Source organism: Terrapene carolina, unplaced genomic scaffold (assembly GCF_002925995.2).
Source record: "Terrapene carolina triunguis isolate 2854851 unplaced genomic scaffold, T_m_triunguis-2.0 Scaffold247, whole genome shotgun sequence".
NCBI classification, from domain to species: Eukaryota; Metazoa; Chordata; order Testudines; family Emydidae; genus Terrapene; species Terrapene triunguis.
In genome coordinates, this window is record NW_020664598.1 from 17,173,357 (window position 1) to 17,191,368 (window position 18,012).

Consider the following 18,012-nt stretch of genomic DNA (forward strand, 5'->3'; position numbering starts at 1 on the left):
GCTGGACATGTCCGGTTTTTTGGGATTTCCCCCCGGACGGGGATTTGAGTCCCAAAAAGCCGGACATGTCCGGCAAAATCCGGACGTATGGTAACCCTAGTTGAGAAGGATGAGTGGGGAAAGCAAGAAAGACCATGTGAGGAATATATATGTGAGAGACATGCTCAAAGTAATATCCATAAATGAAAAAATGAGAGGGCTGCAGGCTCAGTAGGTTTGGTCATGCAAAGTGCAGCAGTGACAACTACATAGGTGAGAGACTCCAAAAGATCAAGACTGAAAGAAAAAGACAGAGGCCTACCCAAGAAGAAGTGGTGGCTGTCATAAAGGAAGTCTGGATACCATGCAGTAAGATACAGGATATGGCACTGAACAGAGCACTTCAGAGGGAGAGGACTCATAAAGTAGACCCCATTTGATGGGATTAATGCAAGGAAGAAGTCTTAGTGATGTCCAGCCTAAAGCCACTTTACCACAGGTCAATGGGAAAGTTCATTTAAAAGAGGAATACAATATACCAAAGCTCCCAAGACATGATGCTCCCATCAGGGCCGGCTCTGGCTTTTTGGCCGCCCCAAGCAAGCAAAAAAAACCAACCAAACAAAAAAAACCAACCAATCAAAAAAAACCCGGGGCGCGGCCGGAGCGCAGGGGCGGGGGGGCCGGCGGGGGGAGGGGGGGGGGAGAGGGGGGCGGCTAGGGCTACAGCGGGGGCGCTGCCACGCAGCCCCTCCCGCTGCGCTGCCACCTGCCGCGAGGGCTCCGCTCCGGTCGGCGGGAAGGGAAGGAAGAGGACTGCCCTGCAGGGCGCTCTGGTTCTCCACGCCGCCGCCCCCTACAGGGTGGCCGGAGCGGAACAAAAAAAAAAGCGGCCGTGCCGCCCTAGGATTGGGCGGAATGCCGCCTCGAACAATCTGCCACCCCAAGCACCAGCTTGCTCAGTTGGTGCCTGGAGCCGGCCCTGGCTCCCATTTTTCTATTTTCACCCCAAGCGCAATCCAGAAGACAGATGTGTGACTAGGCCAGTCTTCTCCCCAGCTTGTTTAGGATCCACTGCCATACTCAGTCTCTTTTGAGACAGTTTTATTGACCAAACTTAAACAAATCAAGCAAGCCCAATTCCTCAATTCACCCTGGGCTACAATCCCCAGGGGACTTTTCCCCTTTACTACTCAGGCTTTCACTGTCTCTCCTCCCAGGGGACTCTGGCAGTCCTGCTGCTTCCTGCAGCTTTTTTAGCTCTGACTTACCTAGTGTCGCTCTGTCTCAGGCCCAAGTGGCTGCTTTTAAAGCCTAATATGGGCCACTTGATGCAGCACAGATGCACTGGTTTTAAAAGGGCTAGCGCCATACTGTTTGTACATGTACATCAACAGGACTAAGCTATTTTTATTCTGGTGAATACATCCTAGTTGCAGGGGTCAGAAAGCTCACAAGAATGCTATATCCGCCTGGATATGCATAACTGAATTACACACAGGAAGGAGATTTAAATCCCCCAGAGGAACTGCAGGCACATGCTGCTGGATAAAACTGTCACTTCGTGGGACAAAATAGCCTCATAATTAGCAAAGGAAATTTGTGAAGCAGCCAGATAGTTCAACACACTTATCTTCACCAGACATTGAAAACTAGATTCTTATCAACTGGTGCAGCAGTGAACAGGAACATTCTGTGGTAACCCACTAAGCTGCACGCCGCTACACTGAATTTCTATTATCCTTTCCCTGTTTATCTTGATATTTTATTTGGTTACATCCTGTTCAGCCTTTGAACACACACACTTAACTTCCATTGGCATCAATGGGGCAGGGCAGGGGGCATCTGCACATCTGAGGGTGGAATTTACCTGTAAGGCTTCTCCCAAACTATGGACCAGATTCTCAGCTGGTGTGAATTGTAACTGTGTGCACTTCAGTGGCATTACAGCAGTTTGCACCAGCGGAGGATCTGCCCCATTTTCCAATGTTCCATTTTCATACTTTATAAACAGAGAACACACATTTCTTTTTTTAAAGACCACACTTCTTCTAAATCCAGTGTTAGCAGCTTTTGGAGAAATGGAGAGGTCAGGGCTGGTAACTCCAGACAATGCTTGAGGTTAATCCATTATTTTCTTGCCTAGTGGATTCAGGAAGTGTATATTCTACCACTTTGTGTAATTGACTGTGAATGCGGTGGCCTAAGAACTGAGGCCTCCCAGGGTCACCAATTAGCACTTTAGTTCCATGAGTCCTGATGCATTTCCTCAACCAGTGATGAAGACTGTTTGCAAGTTGTTCATCATAAAACATATCCCCCAAAACAATGAGGTCCCAGTTGTCCAGCTCTGTATCAATGATGTTCTTAGTTAGAATAGGAAAGGGGTTCACATTGTTCAGCTCGCAATTTAATACCATGGCCATTCCTGCAACTGAGAACAAGCACAAAGTACATGAAAAGGGATTTAGAATTCTATACTTAAATGCCAGCTGTAGTGGTAAACTCTTCTAATATTTTCACAAATTCTTTGTTTGGATAATCTCTTAAATATCAGTGTTATTCTATTAGGTATCTATATAGTCTTCATTAAGGTAGTAATTTAGTACCTCCCAATCACTGATGGATTTGATTCTCATACCATCCCTGTTAGGTATTATCCCCATTTTACAGATTGGAACTGAGGCACAGTGCAGATGAAGTGACTTGCCCAAAGTCACACAGGAAATCTATGGCAGAGCCAAGAATTGAACCCACTACTGCAAATCCCAGTTCAGTGCCTTTTTCACTAGACAATACTTCCTCCCCAGTCAACAAAGAATGTTAAGTAAATTAATAAGAATAAATCAAATGTAAAGGGTGCTAAGGGGAAAACAAGTAAAAATAACATGTAAATTGCTGTTAGCCACATAATCAGAAAATAATTATTAAAACATGTAAACAAGGGACAAATCATTCTTGGTGTAACTTCCCAGAAGTCAGAGTTACCCCAGGGATGGAGACGATATCAGTGTGGTTTATTCAAAAATAAAATCCATAAAATAAAGCTCATTAGTCTCCTTCCCTAAGTAAGACAACTAAAACCACAGGCCAGTTGTCAAAATTGTGGGTGTGCAACCCCTTAGAAAATCAGGTCACTCACTTAAGTGCTGAAATATGGATAAAGTGCATAAAAGTTAGGAATCAGGAACTAAATGCTCAAAGGTAACAGGGCCTAATTTCAGAGGATGTGTACTCAGATCAGTCCTTTAAGGTGTCTCAAATTGGGCACCCCAAAACTGAGACACTCAAAATCAATCACTTTGAAAATAAATCAAGCCTTAAAGTATAAAAATGTAGTTCTACATTTCCTATGTAAAAAGTGTTATTTTTTAAATTCCTCTAGAAGTTGTGTGTGTTTGGGGGAAGAGGGGTATGTGTGTGTAATCTTGCTTTAACTTTAATTTCTTGATGATTGAACTTTCTTTTGTTACCAGTCCAAAGCAGTGTAATCTAGCAGACTGAAGAGTGTGGGGAACGCTTTAGTAGTCATAATCAACAGTCATCTTTCAAATATTAACTTGGATTATTTGCACATACTTTAGAAATCGAGTCTGGGTTTCTTTGACCTAAGTATGAAGAACAAATTGTTAAGGACGAGACTTATCGCATCCTAGAGGTGATAAGCTGTTTCAAAACAGATACAGAAAATATTTGATTAAGATAGTATAGAGATAAATACCGAATAGACTGTGTTTTCAATAGAAATTGGAGAGAATAGATCTATTTCTTTACCAAAATGTATCAACAAAGAAAGGTTCATAAATGCAAGTTAACCTGTTGACTGACCACCTAGGTGAAGTCATTTAGCCGCTAATCAATGGTGTATACTGAGTGTTACACAATATTGAGTTCAGATACAGGACTGCTGCTACATGGAAGGTGTGGTTAAAAAGCTGCATACACAAGTTACCAAGGGAACGCAGACATTTAGGCAAGATCGCCAGAAAATAGAAGCAGAGACGTGCCAAGGTATACGAGGCAGGCAGGGAGGATTTTTGGCATCTTTATAAAAGAAATCACCATCCAAGTATCTGTCAGTTTGAAGGTGACTGTGAGATATCTGAAAAAATATATTCAGTCTGACGTTTTTATTGTTACAAGAGGCCTTGAGCAAATTCACAGAGCCGGTTTTGCATCAAGTTGTAATGCTGCAGAAGACATTAAAGGCATCACCAGTTTTGACGTGATCCAGGCTGTTAATTACTTATACTTGTTATCCCATGACAGATGGTTGGTAGCACGGTCCATTGTGAAAAAATGCGTGTGTAAAATTACTGTGCACTTTTGGCCAGAGAACTCCAAGAGCTTTACAAACATTAAGCCTCATGGCACCACTCTGATAAATATTATCTCCATTTTTACATCCGGGGAAACTGAGACACAGTAGTTAAGTGACTTGCCCAAGGTCAATACGCAAGTCATGCTACTGCTGGAAATGGAACCAAGTTCTCCTACCAATCCTATGATCTATCACTACACAGGCTTCCACTGCAGTCCAGTTCCTAGTGACTTGGTGCCCACAACACAAAAAGCACCACTAAAATTGGCAGGCTTGGCAAAGAGGTCAAGGCCTGATTCAGCATAGAGACTAAACGACCCACTTCCCCTGGAGAGTCTTCCAAAACAGGAAGACATCTTGCTAGGGACAGTACATTAGGAAATGTTCTCTCCCATTCATTTCAATGGGCATGATCACAGAGTGAGGTACTACTTAGGCCATGTCTACACTACCACTTATGTCGGCAAAACTTATGTCGCTCAGGAGTGTGAATATTCCACCCCCTTGAATGACATAAATTATGCTGGCATGAGTGGTCGTGTGCACAGCGCTCGGTCGGCGGGAGACGCTATCACCGCTCATTGGAGGTGATTTAATGATGCTGAGGGAAGAGCTCTCAGCATAGAGCTCTACATGAGAGATCTTACGGTGGCACAGCTGCATCGGTACAGCTGTGCCGCTGTAAGCTCTGTAGTGTAGACATGGCCTTAGTCACATGAGTAAGAAAGACAGAATCTAGTCCTTAATTTTTGCCAAAGGTGCTAGACTGATAGTCAGGGCCTTTCCTATGTGGGTGCGGGGCCCGGGGCGGAAGTGACATCACTTTCGGGACCGACCGCACTGAGGGCAGGTAGGGGAGGCTGAGGGAGGTGGTGCCTCCCCAAACAGCAAGGCGTGGCCCCCCCTGCACTCCATCCCCCCAGGGCCCCACCTTCCCGGGGCTGGGGAGGCTGTGGCACCACCACGCGCTCTCCCCCTCCCGGCGCGCTCTCACTCGGGTGGAAGGGGCGGGGCTGGGGGAGGCAGTTCATCTGCCGCCTATGTGGCGACAGCCAATCACACCAACCCGCGGGGCCCCCCAAAGCGTGGGGCCCGGAGCAGTCGCCCCCATTCGCCGTCCCCTAGGGACAGCTCTGCTGATAGTACTGTTAACTGAAGCACTGGGCAGGACCTGTGTAACTTTTTTGCTTCCTTCTAATTTTATTTGAAACCATGAATTTCTCCAAACAACTGAAAGAAATGCGACTCCTCAAATGTGCTTGAAAAATGGCCTTTTGCAGGGCTTGGAAAGAAGTGTCTTACTGGGGTCGATGTCATTAGCATGGACCTGGGATGCACCGCTCATCACAGCAGCGATTGCTGTTGCTCCACATCCACTTCCGAGATCTAGTACTGATCCCATTCTGACAGCATCCGGGTTATCTAAGATATACCTGAGTATAAAATGAAAACTGTGTGAGAGTCCACTTCATAGATGTAATGATACATGACATTAATTCAGAAGATATTCCATGTATACCCTTGCACACAGTCTCTCATGCAAACCAGCATGTCTGTGCTAATACCAAAAACCACCAGAGGGTGCACGCAGTCAGATAATAGCAACAAGCTACATCCTTCGTTTCAATCAATCAGATCATTCTCTCAGTTTAAAACATGGAATGAATGGGTTAAAACTGGATGGTGGCTAGGAAGTTTGACACTAAAAGCAGGAAATGGAACAACCGTAGCTGATAGTAGTGAAATTACAGTTACAACGATCAGTACAAATATGAACGTTTTAACAGCAATGTCTGGATAGTTTGATGCAGCACTCAACCTCTGAGAGATGCAAGTTCTATAACTGCAAAGCAACTCGCTCACTCAAGTCTTGCCACATGATTTATCTGACAACTTGCAACAAGAGCTCCTTTTCTGGTTTTTAAGAGCCACATGCTCATATTCCACTGAAATACTACACAGGAGTGACTGGAAAAATAAGACTGACTAACAATGAATGTGAGATTATGCTAGGCACCATGACAGCCAGAACCATCCTGCTGTGAAGAATCAGCAAACAAAGAAATACCTCTAACCTAGAACTGAGGAGGAAAAGCCTAAAGACTATATAAGAGCCAGGTATTATTATTAAATACAGTGCATAATTTTCTCCCCTATGTGGGGGGGTGGGATGAAAGTTGTCCTAGTTTCATAGGATCTATGACAATATACACCAGGTGAGAATCTTCCCCATAGGTTTCTTCACACTAATCTGCCATGGGGATGGGGTTTACCAACCATCCTTCCCTTATTCCATACAATGGGCAGGCAGCATGACCCTCCTAATGTGCAGATGTTCTGAGATCCACAGGGATATTCTGTAGATCAGAGGGCACCAACAAAAAGGGCAATGGAATTTATATTATAGTGGCCCAGTAGCACTATTGCCTACAGGAGCGGTGCCAGGGTTTTTGCCGCCCTAGGTGGCAGCGCTCCTCCTCTGAGCATTCAGGGGGCCTGGGGTCTTCGGCGGCGGGGGTCCTTCCGCTCCGCGTCTTTGGGGCACTTCAGCGGTGGGTCCCGGAGTGAGTGAAGGATCTGCTGCCGAATTTCTGCCGAAGATCCGGAGTGGAAGGACCCCCCCGATGCCGAATTTCCACCAAGGGCGGCAAAATGCCGCCCCTCCCCCCCAAATCCTGCCACCCTAGGCAACTACCTAGGGTCGCCTAGTGGACGCGCTGGCCCTGATTGCCTGGCACCCCAGGCCGGATTAATCCATAGGCTAAGAAGGCTATAGCCTTAGGCCCTACTTTAGGCCCTAATTTTTAGGCCCTCCATTCCATATTGAAGTAACAGCTGAGCGACGGTAGCGGGGCCATCAGAAATTTTTTCTCATTCGATATTGCTCTGTACAAATTGATCTATCAAGATTGTGAATTCAATTTATGGTGGTTGTGATTTTGTCTTTGTGGGCTAAGTAATTGTTTGTGGGCCCAAGCAATATTGAACTTTGTACACAGTAGGCCTACACTGGACAATAGAAACCATGCCGAAGAAAGGAGGATGGCAGAAATTGAAGAAGGGCAAAGAAAGACGGCAAAGACAAGATGTAGTACTGAAAGGTATTCCTTCACTACTACTGTTTTTTCCTCCTACTAAGTCTGGTGGTGAGGAAGTCCAGGCGATTACCAGTCCAAGTGAACCTGCTGGGCCTGCGCTTGATGAAAAGGAGCAGCCTCCTGTGACTTCTCTAGCTGCAGTCTCACCCCACTCCTCTCAAGACTTTCCCAGTGATAGTAATACAAAAATAACAGGAGTACTTGTGGCAGCTTAGAGACTAACAAATTTATTTGAGCATAAGCTTTCGTGGCTACAAATATGCTTAAATAAATGTTAGTCTCTAAGGTGCCACAAGTACTCCAGTTCTTTTTGTGGATACAGACTAACACGGCAGGTACTCTGAAACCTAATACAAAAATATCCTTCTCCAACCATCCAGGTGCGTGGGACATGACTTCTCAAGATCTCATTGCATATTGGACTGAGAAGGGCTCACAGACATGCCAGAATCTAGATACTGACTTGTCACTGACAACGATTCTCATTGGTGTACTCTCAGTTTATCTGACCAAATCAACGTTTGAATATGTGAAGCCTAACGAACAGATTGGCGAGCGACAATGGCTCATCTATTCGCCTTCTAAGAAGAAAGTGTAATGTTTTTATTGCCACCTGTTTTCTGACACCAAAAGGTGGGGAATGTTCTGCAAAGGCTTCAGTGGTTGGAAGAATACTGCATACATTACCAATCATGCAATGAGTGAGCAGCATACATTGTCAGCAGCTACCGTGCCCGAAAGAAAGTTAGTGGCAGAATTGATACCCAAATGGAAAACCAGTTTTTGGAAGCTCATGCTTATTGGAAGAACATTCTCAGATGCATAATTGAAACCTAGTTTTTCTTGCTGAGAGTGGTCTGCCATTCCATGGCTCAGATGAGACTGCTGGATTGAAACACAATGGCAATTACCTTGGTGTTCTAGAGCTAATTGCTAAGTTCAACCCTTTCTTAGTTCAGCACATCAATGAAAACGCAAATTGTGGAAAAGACCCTGCATCATATCTATCAAAGACTTTGTGATGAATTCATAGCACTGCTGGCAAAGAAGATTCTATCAGCTATTGTAGATGAGATCAAAGATGTGGGATATTTTTCAGTGTCTGTCAACTCAACACCAGATATGTCACATGTAGATCACCTGACTGTCATCTTGCGTTATGTGCTACCCAGCGGACCAGTTGAGCTTTTCATGACCTTCGTAAACATCACCAGCCACACAGGGGAGAAACTTGCTCATACCTAGTCAATTTCCTCACTGAAAATGGGATTGACATCAGCATTTGTCGTGGCCAAAGCTATGACAATGCAAGTAATATAAGTGGCAAATATTTAGGGATGCAGGCAAAGATAAAAGAGCACAATGCTTTTGTTGATTACATACCATGTGCTGCTCACCAACTCAGCCTTGTTGGCCAGTCTGCCATGGATTGTTGTGTTGAAGTAGTTTCTTTTTTGGATTTGTCCAAGAATTGTACAATTTTTTTCTCTGCATCAACCAGTCGTTGGATGATTCGTAGAGATTCACTACCAAAGGGATGCCCAGTGTCCAAATCACGCTCAGGGACACGGTGGAGTGCCAACGCTGAAGCTGTGAATGCAGTTGTTTTGGGAAACCCTAACATCCTTGAAGTGCTAGAGAGCGTCAAGGATGATGAATCTCAAAAATCAGCAACAAGAAAAGATGCAAACATCCTGAGTGATGCAGTGCTCACTTTGGAAACTAGTATTTTGCGTGAGGTCTGGAATGATATACTTCAGCCATTCAGCAGGTGCAGTCTAAGCTTGCAAAGTGCTCAAATTGACCTTTCCACTTCTGTAAGCCTAATGAGGAATCTTGGAACTGTTCTTCAACAAATGCGGGATAGTTTTAATGAGTATGAAATTTAGGGGGCTGCAAGGACTGCTAACCATGAGTATAATTCAGCCAAATGCCGCAAAAGACAGAAGACATACGACGATGCAACTGCCCACTCATTCAGCGACAAGGAGGCCTTCAGAGCCAATACCTTCATCACAATCATCGACAAACTGAAGAGTGCACTAGAACATCAGCTCGAGGTTTACGAAAATATTGACAAAAACTTTAGTGTACTGACAATTTTTTTTGCCTAACATTTCAAGTTCCGAAGTCAGTGAAGGTATCAAACGTCTGTGTCAAAAGTACCCAGACGATCTCCCCGTAGATTTTACTAAAGAATTTCTTCAATTTGTTGAATTTGCATCACTCTCAGATATAGAGAGAAAAGATGATGAAAGCAAGTCTATTTGGATGTACCGAGTTGTCACTGAATCCAATATGATAGAATGTTTCCTAAATGTTGAAAATGCATTACGGCTATATGTGTCACTAATGATCACTAACTGTAGTGAAGAATGTTCCTTCTGTCTTCTAACCAGGGTCAAAAATGTCCTCCGATCCACCATGACTCAAGAGCATCTCAGTGCTTTGTCCCTCTTGAACACTGAGACTGAAATCGTCAGGTCTTTGAATTACGATGACATCATTCATGACTTTGCCACAGCTAAAGCTGGGGGGGGGGGATTGTTTGTTTGAAGAATTGAGTGTCGTGAGAGTAGAATAAACTTGTTAATTTTACATAAATAAATAATATGTAAATACATATGTAGATAAATGTTTGCTGACTTCATAATTGTTTTTGCAATATGCAATTCATACTTAGGCTAATAGGAGGGAAGCCCCTCCTAACCTTAATCCAGCCCTGCTGGCACCCTTTCCCCTATGGCAGCCTTGCTCTCTCTGATGAACCCATAACTTATATATGGAAGGGCTTCATAGAAAAGGAGGAGCATACAGCAGAACCCTGCTTGGCTCTGAAGTAATGCAAGTAGAGAGGGTGATTGTGCCCAGAATATTTTTAAGTACCTTGATTCCAACTCAGTGTTTCTCAGATTGGCTGTAATATTGATGTTCGCTTCAGAAGTTCAGAAAACAGTTGGGGCCTAAATGCTAGCCCAGCATGGAAATAGATTGCCTTAGTGCTGGAGACAGTTGTCTGCAAGGCTAGGTTAATAAGGTATCTCAGGTTACATTACGAAGGGTACTCTGAAACTTTGTCATAAAAGAGCTTAGATGTTGTGGAAAACAGTAATTGTGGAAAGAGCATTTTTTTCCCGTATGCACCATCCATTTTTCACTTTTTCAGATTATGCAATTAATTACTGAAGTTCTCAAGTCAGCAAAACAGCAAATAGTTGTTAAATCAGCTGGTGAAATGCCAGAGAATTAACTAATGTTGCTAACCGAATGGTTAGTTGGAAAAGGCACCATTTGATAACAAAACATGGAGATGAGATTAACTACAGTACCTAATTGACTTACTGTTCTTAGCAGCACTTTAATTGTGTTGAATGTCAGTTTAATCAATCTCATAATTTAGCTGTGAGACTCTGATTTTTCCAACTTAAAAAAGCCTCTGATTTTTGCTTTCTTGCAGACAAAAATAAATAAAATGATAAAAATTTAAAATATTAAAACCCCAAGCCAACCCCAAATCAAACCTTTCCCTTTTAACTCAATGGGAGATGGCTGAAGGTTGGCTGTTTGCAGTAATGACTCATGACTTTTTATGCTATTAGGTATGAGAAGATACTTCTGGGTGATGTAAGAACATCAACAGCCCCGGGAATCAGAGACAGCATCTGCATTTTGACAGCATACTGTCAGAAACAAAATATGGCACAGTTTGTAAACGAGTGCAACACTGTCAGATAAATATAAAAGAATCCTGTCTATGTACATCTCCACCCCCTTTTTTAGGATTTTAGAACCAATCTGGATATAGGTTAGGCCTTGTCTACACAAAAGGTTGCACCAGCAGAATTCTACCTTTTTCAGTGGACACCGATGTGCATCCATGAGTATGTTTGTCTCCTCCTGGAATAACCCTGAGTTACTGTGAACTAAGTATTTCCCTCTTGAAGTGACACTAAATGATGTGATTAAATACCCTGCAATATTTTTGTGGAAAATGCAAAACTTTCCCACGCATCCAAATTCAGCCCTGGTGTAAACACACTCTACTCCATTGAAGTCAACAGATTTAACAGCCAACAGTTATTCTACATACAGCAGCTGCATAGACTTCATAGTCATTAGCAGAGATAGTACTTGGGACCTTCTATTCCAAAACCATAGGCTTCTATCACTTGAGCTAAAGGAGAATCTGTGTTCGATGTAGTTGTACTAGGGCTTATATACTGCTTTGGCTGCAGCCACTAAAGAGCAGTCCTATCACAAGCAAATCTGGTATTCTATGCAGGTGGGGGTGATAGTACATATTTACTCTAGTGATCACTGTGCACTGTACCTGGACAGGGCTTGGCCTCCTGGCCAGTAGATTGCCCAGAAGGGGTCGCCATAGGGCCACAAGTCAGCTCTTTCCTGCCAGAATCTGCAGCGAGGTGTCAGAAGTCGCAGTCGTATCTCTGGTGTGAGGTGCCCGCTGCTACTGACTTCAGTGTTCTCCTCCAGAAACGCTCTCATTTCAGGATCCAGGAAGCTTCCTGGAGTCCTGTGATAGCAGCATCTCCATATCAAAGAGGTGCTTCTGTTACTGCTCCTTGAAGCTTTTGTGAGGACATCCCTACTGCCAAAGCCTATAAACAACTTCAAGTGGCAGAACACCATGCCTCCCCTTTGGTAAAATCCTTCCTGATCTGAATTCAAACCAGCTGCACAGCGAAGGTTTATCTTGTGTGTGGGGAGACGTGTTTGAAACCAACTCAGAAGCGGTTTCGTTTTGTAGCAATGGATGGCAATTCCTGAAAGCAAGAGCAACATATTAATGATAAAATATCTAGTTCAGGGTTAACAACCATCAATGCTGTAAGAGAAGGCAGCTGGATGGGAGTTGCTGTATGTTGATGAAAGGTCTCAAGTTTGTCAGGCTCATATTTCCACAGGTCTACAATGTAGTTCCAGAAAAGGCAAATCCTACACTGGGATGGAGAAACTTGGAGGATAGTGAGGTGGGGAAGGGGTGGTTTTTTTGGTTGGGAAGCAACAGTTCATGTGACAGCTCATTACTCTAGTTCTGTTATGGCAGGAGGAGATAAAGTCACCCAATGGGCCAAACCATGGCTCCACTAAAGTCCATGGCAAAACTCTTATTGACTTCAGTGGGACTAAGTTGTGGCCCTAAGGAAACATAAACACGCACTGTGCATAAATTACACCACATACTGTTACTGCTGGGCTTGCCGTTTAGATGGATTTGATTTCTAATTTCAACTTTAGACCTTGGATGGCAACTGGTACAGGCATGTGAGTTGTGTGTCTAAATCTAAGGCCAGGTCTATGCTACAAACTTTTACTGGCATAGCTACATCAGGCAGGGGTGTGACAGTATAATCTCTGACCGACACAGCCGTGCCAGCAAAAGTGTAGCTGCAGTTATACCAATAAAACTGTGGTTTTGCCAGCATAGCTTATTTTACTTGGAGGGTGCAAGTGGGGGGAGCTGTGTCCAGTATAGTATGCTAGAGTAGCTATACTTGCCGTGTGCTCTTAGCATAGACCTGGTCTAAGGCTCGGCTACTAATCTCACATTCTGCAGCAGGTATTTCCATTGGGAAGGAGAGAAGCAAAGAGGAAGCGGAGGATGACACAGAGGGTGAACATTAAATGGCACCTTTGCCTGAAAAGGTTTGGGGAAGGGTATTACTTTTAATTGTGCTCTACAGTGCCTTTGGATACTTAAAATAAAATCCAGGACAGTGGTGGTCGTCTTCAAGGGAATGAGCCATTAAAGTCAACAAGTCAGGGAACTGCATATGGGGAAGTGTCTCAAACACTTCCAAGGACATACAATGCCAGTAGTTGAATTGACAGATTTGAAGATTAAATGCACACATTTTTTAGCGTCTGCCTCCCTGCTCCCCACAGATAAACACAACAGCAGGATGTTCACACTTTCCAATGAATGTTTAATCTAAGCAATTATGCACAGGCATAGCAGAGAGCCCACGTTGTTGTTATATGTGGCGTGAACTTTAAAGTGGCTATAGAAATGCTAATTAAAGGTCCAATGGCTGCTTTGAATTTCTTTAAGATATTTATAGTGCAGTACTTAACTAATCTACTCTCCGGGGTGAGTAAGAAGTATTCCCTGGCAAGTGGGGGGGGGGCATTAAACCATCAATTTCTGGGGACTTTAAGCTTTCACTAAAACAAGAGCAGCTTCCAACCCGTAGGGTTGTGGAGATAACCATATGTGAGCTGAATGTAAACCACTGTAGTGTGGTCTGCAAAGGGAGGGCTTCAGCACCTGTGCGGAGACTCATAGCTTTGCCAAGCAGTAGCAGAGTGCAATTAACAACACTGGGCAGCTTCATTGCTGCCAATCAAAACACTGTGGGCAGCAACAAAACTGTCATGACTCCAGTCAATTTCACACTGCTCCTGGGGGGGGACAGATATGAGCTACTCATTGGGAGGCGGACCCTAACAAAGAGGCTGTGGCCCCAATTCATTGATGCCCCACAACCACCTTACACCATCTCTGCCAGCAAAAAGTGGCCAAAAAGCTGCCTTACTGTCCCCTATGGAATTTCCCCAATGTAGAGGAAGTCCCTGGCAGGCATGGAATAGGCATTAATTGACCCAAAATGTACACGTAGGGCAGGATTATGCATTTTTTGTGCACCCAGAACACTAACTGAGCCAAGGGGTGCCACTGGAGTGCAGGACTGGGCCCCTAGTGCATCCTAAGGCATGCCTTAAGCTTTTTTAACCTCTGGTCAAAATCAAATCCGGACACTAACGAGCAATGACTAAGCTGTTATCACTTAGCTCACACCTCTGCTGAAAATTTTTGCTGCCTTTGAAGTTGATGGAAATATAAAGTCTCTCTTTCCTCTAATTTTTTTCATTCAAGAAGAGCTCTATTATTGAATCTCCTGTAGATTTTGATGTAAATGTTGCTTAAAATCCTGCACTGAGTGGGCTGTCAAACTGTGGGAACAATCTGAATGAGCGAGACATTTAAAATCTCTTCGTTTTAAAACTATCAGTGTAACACAGGCCAAAAGTTTAATCATTAAAGCAGTGGTTCTCAAACTTTTGTACTGGTGACCCCTTTCACATAGCAAGCCTCTGAGTGCAACCCCCGTCATAAATTAAAAAACACTTTTTTGTATATTTAACACTATTATAAATGCTGGAGGCAAAGCGGGGCTTGGGGTGGAGGCTGACAGCGCGCAACCCCACATATAATAACCTCGCGACTCCCTGAGGGGTCCCGACCCCCAGTTTGAGAACCCCTGCATTAAAGGCACATTGTTAACTTAAAAATCACACTCCTAAAATATGTTATACACACAGTATTGCAAGTTACAGCTAATATTATTACAAGTGGGATGACCTGGGTAACTATAGGCCAGTGTAAAGGAAAATTAAGTAGGCCTAAACACAATTGCAACGGCCAATCTTGCTTAATGTAACTAACAATCTAATGTGTTAGGAAAGCCATTAACCGCAAAAGAACAACCTATGAATAACAGGAAAAGCTTGTTTTGCTGTATTTCTAACAAGGGAAAATATTAATAAGGAAGTATGTGTAACTAAATGTGGTTTTGCTCTATATAAGCTTCTGTGTTCCCTTTTTTGGGAGAGCAGCCAGACTGGAATTAAATATAAAATCACTGCTGATAAAATTTGCAGATGACACAAAAATTAGTGGAGTGCTAAATGATGACAACAGGACAATTATACAGAGCCATCTGGATCACTTGATAACCTGGGCCCATTCAAACAAAATATGCTTTAATACAGTCAAATGCAAAGTTATATATCTAGGAACAAGGAATGCAGGTGATGCTACAGAATGGGGGACCTTGTCCTGGAAAGCAGTAACGCTGAAAAGGATTATTATGGGATAGTAGTGGACAAGCCACCGAACATGAATGAGAAGCTATGGCAAAAATAGCTAATTCACTCCTCGGATGTATACATAGGGGAGTACCAGCATTGCCAACCCCAAATGGTCCAATATCATAAGTCAGGCTCACCAAAAATCATGTGATTGGCTTTAAAATAATGAGATTATGTAACAATAATAGATTTGATGTTCTTTTTATTTGCCTTCTGTTTTTTGAGCCTTTAGGATGCAGTGCACTGAGGTCACATTTTGAAGCTTTCTCCATAGCCACGAGGGCTAGAAACGTCCTTTTTCTTTAAGAATGAAGGCTGAAATCATCATATATCCACTTGAACCCAGGAGCTGGGGCTTTAAGAAAAACAATTACTATCATGAGACCCATGACAAAATCATGGGAGTTGGCAACACTGACCAGTACTGAGATCTAGGGAGGTAACTTTACCTCAGTATAGACAAGGAAGTAGTGAGAAGTAGGAAAGTGATTTTACTTCTGTATACAGCAGGGGCGGGCGAACTTTTTGGCCCAAGGGCCACATCGGGTTTCGGAAATTGTATGGAGGGCCGGTTAGGGGAGAGGGTCGTGGCCTGGACCCCACCTCCTATCTGCCCCCCCCCCAGGCCTCCTGCCCCATCCAATCCCCCCGTTCCCTGACGGCCCCCCCGGGACCCCTGCCCCATCCACACACCCCCTCCCTATCCCCTGACCATCCCAGGACCGCCCCCCCGCCACATCCAACCCCTCCTCTCATTCCTGACTGCCCCCGGAACCCCTGCCCCTGACTGCCCCTTGCCACCCCATCCAAACCCCCCTCCTTCCTGACTGCCCCCTGGGGATCCCTACCCCCATTCAACCCCCTATTCACCCCAACCCCTATCCATGTCCCTGACCACCACCCCAAACTCCCCTGCCCTCTATCCAACCCCTCCCGCCCTGCTCCCTGCCCCCTTACCACGCTGCCTGGAGCATCGGTGGCTGGCGGCACTACAGCCGCGCCGACATGCAGCACAGAGACGGTGTCAGGCCGGGCTCTGCAGCTGCGTTGCCCCAGGAGTCACAGCCCTACTGCCCAGAGCATTGCGCTGGCGGTGGAGCAAGTGAGCTGAGGCTGCGGGAGAGGAGGGACAGCAGGGGAGGGGCCGGGGCAAGCCTCCCGGGCAAGGAGCTCAGGGGCCAGGCAGGATGGGCCGTAGTTTGCCCACCCCGGTATACAGCATAAGTGAGACACACTGTGTACATGTCCAGTGTTCACATTTAAAAAAGAAGGTAACAAAATTGAAGAAGATTCTGAAAAGAGCTGCAAAAATGATTTGGGGGCTAGAGACTTAAATAACCCAATCAGGTAAGAATATCAAAAAGATGATTGAGAAGTGAGTTGATTACAGTGTGTAAGTATCTTCCTGGAGAGAAAATACCAGGTACCAAATCAAGAGGAGAAAGACATAACACGAACCAATGGCTGGAAGCTGAAGCCAGGCAGATTCAAATGAGAAATTAGACACATATTTTTAATAGTGTGTGTGATTAACCACTGGAACTAACTACCAAGGGAAGTGGTGTATCCTCCATCTCTTGATGTCTTCAGACCAAGACAGGATGCCCTTTTGGAAGATATTCTTTAGTCAAACACAACTTAAGCTTTAGTCAGACAAGTTACTGGGCTCAGGATAAGGGTAACTGGGTGAAAGTTAATGGCTCATATACTGGAGGTCAGACAACATGACCGTATGGTCCCTTCTGGCTCTAAACTCTATGAATCTATGAAGCTGAGAGACATTACAGAACTATGGGAAATTCTGTGGTCTGTGTTGTACAGATGGTCAGACTCACTAGATGATCTAATGGTCACTTCTGTCTTTAATATCTTTGAATCTATCAAAGGGGGGGGAGGGGAATTTCAGTTTGTTTGTACAGTGCATTTGATAGCACTTTGTTTTATGGTCAGTTTCAGGACTTTCCTTGTTTAGTCAGTTTTCCTAGTTGTATGGGTTTTTCCTACAGCAACAGGAGAGGATACAATCTGTTTTTAAAAATAAGAAATGTGAGTGGAAAAATACATCCAGGGATAGAAGGACTCAAATGCAGGTATGGCACTACCTTTTTTTTGTAGATTGCAAATTAATTGTGTTCTTTGGATAAAATTAATCCAAACATAAGGGATTCTTAACACTGCATTAAAATTAATCTAAAAGAGTGAGACTTGCCAGGTCTGCATCACTGACTATGTGCCTCTCTTCAAAAACTCCTGGCTTCAGCCGGCTGCTCAGCATAGCTTTGTACAATGTTCTAACAGTTCCATCCCTGCCTTCGTTGGCCAGGGGAGCAGTGACTGAGCTAGTAAAAGCAGTCTTTGATAGGAAAGTGCTGCTAATGCTAGTGCAGAAAAGATTTTAACTTTTAATCTTTTTTTAAAAAACCTACCTTGTTTAGTACTGTGACAGCTTAACCTGGAGTCTGTCTGCACAGTGAATTTGTCCTTCTCCGTTATTTTTTTGCAATTTGTGTTGTTGCTGTAGATAGCAAATGGCATTTGCCTGGCTTCTGTTTCCTGTTTCACGTGCACCAGCACGATGAGATCATCAGGCTCGTGCTCTGCTCTGGAAGCCACGTGCATGCTTTTTCCTTTACATCCCTTAAAGGGGGCAATGTTTGATATAGTAGAACTGCTGCTGGATTTGCTTTGAGATGCCAGTGTAAAGGCGATGGCAGGAAGACA

The 18,012-nt window shown here is 44.2% G+C and overlaps 1 protein-coding gene across 1 annotated transcript; it reads right to left on the minus strand.

Annotated features, from left to right (window-relative positions):
* Nucleotides 1-1,057: 1,057 nt before the first annotated feature.
* On the minus strand, nt 1,058-17,862 carry ETFBKMT (electron transfer flavoprotein subunit beta lysine methyltransferase). The gene is made up of 4 exons (XM_026657524.1): nt 17,718-17,862; nt 11,729-12,182; nt 5,603-5,733; nt 1,058-2,413 (listed from the first exon to the last, which is right to left on the minus strand). Exons 1-4 carry the CDS (start codon nt 17,824-17,826, stop codon nt 2,070-2,072), a joined length of 1,038 nt encoding a protein of 345 aa, XP_026513309.1. The 5' UTR covers nt 17,827-17,862; the 3' UTR covers nt 1,058-2,069.
* Nucleotides 17,863-18,012: the final 150 nt, after the last annotated feature.